A 5,000-nucleotide genomic window follows, 5' to 3' on the forward strand; every position below is an offset into this window, starting at 1 on the left:
TAGCAGACACATAAAGTCAACGATCACAGTTTCATCATGTTTTCTTCACAGTGCTTAGAAAAGAACTGACCAAGCCGTTGACCTCAAATCGTGGACGGGCTGGTTGCTAGGAGAGAGATCAAAGTGCTGGTGATGCTGTATGTAAATGTGGTGCAGGTCGGAGACTCACAGGGTGAAGTTCTCCTCAGGGTAGCAGCGGTTACGTAGTAGCCCCGCCCACAGCTGCACACCGATGATGCCGAAGATGAAGAAGACGAAGAAACAGAGCAGGAGGACGTTACCCAGCATGGGGGAGGGTGTCCAGAAGCAGATTGACCAGGATCCGCATACCTACACACACACACACGCACACACACGCACGCACACACACGCACACACACACACGCACGCACACACACACGTACACACACACACACACACACAAACGTACACACACACACGCACACACACACACGTACACACACACACGTACACACGTACACACACACACGCACACACACATGTACACACACACGCACACACACACGTACACACACACATGTACACACACACATGTACACACACACACACACGTACACGTACACACAGACACACACACACACACACACACACACACACACGAACACAAACACACATGTACACATGCATTATTATCATTTTAAAAAACAGATAAAACATCTACATCAAATTAAATACTATCAATTTACCCCCCCCCCCCAGACATTATTCAGCTGAAATAACACAGGCAGTAATCCCAGAGGACACCTGGCAGCTCTGAACAGCTCAACAGTGTGAATATCTGCTAGAACAAGGTGGAACAAACGTCCATGATCACAATCTGATGAATCACTCATTCATCTGGACGAAAGCTCTCAGAGGCTACGCAGCAGGAGAGGACATGCCCACTCCGGTGTGTCCCCAGCTGTACACCGTCTCCACGCCTTCACTCACTGTTTGTCCTCACTGACACATTTATGGTCCTCATTTGCAAATAGTACATCTGTGTTTAACGCATTACTGTGATTCCTTTTGTCTTTTCCCCCCAGGTCCATTTTCCTGTGTTTCCATGGTATGAAAGGCCACTCAAACTGAGTCATTTTTAAATCCACACCTGACATGGTTTAAGCACATAATCCTGCAATGTGAATTGACTGTGGAGATGGACTCTTGGTTACAAGCTTTTTAAATGTATTTGACATGTGTAACCCATACAAGCACAGACTAGAGAGCAATCCTCATTATCCAGACGTCCCTGACATCGCCACGTAATCAGACACTACCTAGACAGTATTATAATCAGACGACATATGCACCACGCAGAAAGAAAAATCTGCATAGAAATAATCACTGTAATCAGGCATGTACTTCACATAGACATTATTCTGACAATATAAACCATAAAATACAAATCTTGCCCTTTTCACAACAATATAATTAATAGCGAGCCTCAATGAAATTCTGCAGGAATTCATTCGGCCCGCGGTCCTTCCGGGCTGAACCTCGGAGGGCAGTTTGCAGAGCCAATCCATAAGGTCAGGCCGTGAAGCACAGGCAGACTGACTCTTAATGCTCATAATGGACATAATGGCTTAATGGTATTTAATCGCCGTGGCTCGGAGCGGACCGGCCCGCCGCACCATTCCTATGGGACGTGGAGCTGTCGCCGCAGACAGACACGGTGTTTCGGCGCAGATGGGCTTGTCTGCAGCGGGAACACGGCAACGGCAGTGTGGCTCCGTCGTGTCGTTAAGGAAGCAACTCCCTCACGCGTGTGCCGTCTCGGCCGACAGACCAATAATGTCAGTCCGAACAATTGATTCGAGATTAGGATTAGATCACTAGGAATTACGTTCAATGACTAACCTTCAACAAAGGCAACAAGCTACCTCAAAAGTAGCAAGGTGCTTCAGCAAGGTGCTTCAGATCATCTTAATTCTTAAAGAATTGGTGTGCTAGCTTGTGCTAGCAGTCAGCCAGATGTTTTGTTGAAAGTTCATCATGATTTGGTGAAAATGACATGAAAAGGACAGCCTGAACATTTTAGATGGTTTTACTTACTTTTGAGCCACTCAATATATTTAATCTGACTAGACATAACATCTTGTAGACATTTTGCCTCTTGCACAATTGGTTCACACCTATGACGTCAGGAAGATGTGTTTAAAGAAGTCATGTGATACTCACTGAAGTCCAGAGGTGTGAGCAGACGAAGCTTGACAGGATCCACTACATGTCTGTAATAAACGGTTCAGACGTGGCCTGGCCACGGAGGATTAAACGTTGGGTAATGTTCCACCACTTAGCTGAAAAGACGAAGTCCCTCATTCGAACATCTTTAAGATTTCAGCACCAAGTGCCATCACCTTGACTCACGCCTACTCATCACTGAATATACTTGGCTTTAAAAATTTAGCTCAGTGAATGTGAGGGGAAGCCTATTAAAACACAGGCACAGCTGTGAATAGCACATTAATCCAGACACTGGAGTGTCTCCACTTTTCTTATGAATCAGGGCCAAAGAGGAGCCCAAGAAAAGCCTTTCAAAGTCTCCACACAGTTTGTTCTATAGAATTGTAATCCCCTCAAGAAACTGCTTAACTGCAGTTTTAGGACTATTTGAAATTTAATGAAAGTCAATGGGAACTTTATGACCCAGACAACCACGCATGTTAAGCAGGGTCCACAGGACTTGGAGAGAGAGAGAGAGAGAGAGAGAGAGGGAGAGAGAGAGAGAGGGAGAGAGAGAGCACATCTAAGAGAAGTCTCCTCAAACAAAAGTACACTTTGGTGGTGGATAACCTTAAGTGATGAACCAAACGGCCATTACACACCATTAGAGAAAGAGACTCACTAAATTCTGTTTTCAGAGCAGTGGTATAACAGCTATCCAGAAACGACATTCCAGTCAAAGCAGAAATACTCCATCAAAATTTTACTAGAATGAAGAAAGCCTCATAGTGAAATGCCACCTCATAAAGGCAACACCCTTCTCCTTCAAGAAAAGTACTCAATTCTTTATTTCAGAATAAGAATGTCATCCATAACACTGAAGTGTATAATTTTTCATATACATCACAATATGGAGAGCGTTACTGATCCTACGATCTGACCATAGCTACTGCTTCATTCGTGCTAGCATTCATGCTAGCTACTGAATGTTAGCATCTCTTATTTAGCCATCTATTTTCTGTGATTTCCTAGGCAACAGAAATCATTGTGTTCCTGTTGCACAGTGATATATTTGTACATGACACTTGCTCTTTTCTTGTTTGTTTTATTGTTTATGCTATTGGGGAGTTTCTGTTGTGCTTTGTGGTTCAAGTAATGTGCAACATACTGCAATTATTCAAATCTAGCACAAAAAAATGCTAAATTATACCAAAAACATCTGAATAGCCTGTGAGCTCCTCACAACAGAGGTTTGTTAGCAAAGTAGAAAGTAAAATATTTGACCCACATATGATCATGCTCAGGTCAAACAGAGAGTATTTAAGGGCAGTATATGTAGTTGTACTTCTTAGCTTTCCCAAATCACCCCCCCCACACACACACACACATGCCCCGTTCTCTTTGTGTGAAATACACCATAACTGAAGTTGATGCCTACATGCCTTGCTGAGCAAATGTCAGTCAGTGTCTCTCTCAAAGGGCAGAGGCACAGTGCAAGCCTGCGATTCAAACCCCGTCCACGTGACTATGCGCTCAGTCACCACTCCAGCCTGCTGGCTAATCTAGATGGTAGTCTTATTAAAGACCAGCGTTTACTGTCCAACCATGTGCCTAGCGCTTACTCCCTGTATGAAACAAAACACAGAGCCAATCCTGATCCAGAGATCCCACAGCATCTGAAGCGGCGCCGTTTCTGCGGATTGGAAAGTGGCAGCTTCAGAGAAAAGCTCTGGAGGTATCAACCGAGGCTCGACAGCAGGAGTTCTGGCACGGCCAGCAGGAGCCGGGCTTTCAGTGCGGTCCAGAAAGCATTACGCCAGAAACCCAGCGCAAGGGTGCTCTCGAGGGTTCATCCCAGGTCTGTACTGGTGCAGCTAACCTTAGCGGTTAGCCAATAGCTGTGTCTAAGGTGCTGCTTGTTGTCAAGGTAACCCCCTCGGCGGCATTCAGAGTAAATCAAGTGTGTTCTAAATGAAATCTCCTATGCATCAAGCGCTCATCGTGCTTTCTAGAGATTCTAGAGAAGATGATACTTCTTTTTGTTGCCTCGGTTCACCATCTGAGGTAACCACAGCCGCCATCAGGGAATTCGCTTTAACAAAAGTGAACGTTGTTCATGTTATGAGCATCTAAATAAATGAAGGAGAATTACGGCGATCGTGCTGCTGTGGAACACGCAGCCTGGGCAATAAACCACTACATCACGGCTCACAGCAGCCATGCTAATCAAAGTTTGCATTAGTGGAGAAAAAAATGTTTTGGGTCAGACTTCAGCCCAATTTTTTTGGCCACTTTTAATAGATGCTGCAACTGGCACGAGCTGATCTCGTTAAACCAGAGGCGACGGTTCGTGTCTTTTTACGGCATAATGATAATCCTGCCGAGGCTAGCATTTGCTCTGCTGGGGATTTGATCTGCTGGGGATTTGATCTGCTGGGGATTTTATGCCGTATGAATATGTGCCTCTGCCTAGCCACTGAGGGGTTTTGCACTGTTTCTTTAAGACCTCTTAACAAATCTGGGAGGGGGGTAGGGGTTGTATTGTTGGGTCACTGCAAAACATAAAAGCCTGAAAACCACCATGCAAGTCTGCTCACAGCAAACTGACATCCAAACTGTAAATCAGCACTTCACAGACTCCAAACTTCAGCACCATGGATAGCAACCTAGACTGACTGACAGCACAAACGCATCAGTCCAGCTTCAATGAAAAACAACGTATGCTTAGCAAAATATAAGAAACAATGCCAGGATTCAGGACTGAAACGAGCAACTGAAAATATTTCAATGAGAGCACAGCAACAAAGAGCAGGGTGGTTATGTGATTTGTA

At 44.9% G+C, this 5,000-nt stretch overlaps 1 protein-coding gene across 1 annotated transcript in view; it reads right to left on the bottom strand.

Annotated features, from left to right (window-relative positions):
- The window catches only part of cacna1ib (calcium voltage-gated channel subunit alpha1 Ib), a 72,544-nt gene that overhangs the window by 50,278 nt on the left and 17,266 nt on the right, over positions 1-5,000 (bottom strand). The window contains 2 exon segments of the mRNA XM_077016057.1: positions 170-291; positions 293-330. Coding sequence (XP_076872172.1) covers positions 170-291; positions 293-330 — 160 coding nt within the window.

Source organism: Brachyhypopomus gauderio, chromosome 8 (assembly GCF_052324685.1).
Source record: "Brachyhypopomus gauderio isolate BG-103 chromosome 8, BGAUD_0.2, whole genome shotgun sequence".
Classification (NCBI taxonomy): Eukaryota; Metazoa; Chordata; class Actinopteri; order Gymnotiformes; family Hypopomidae; genus Brachyhypopomus; species Brachyhypopomus gauderio.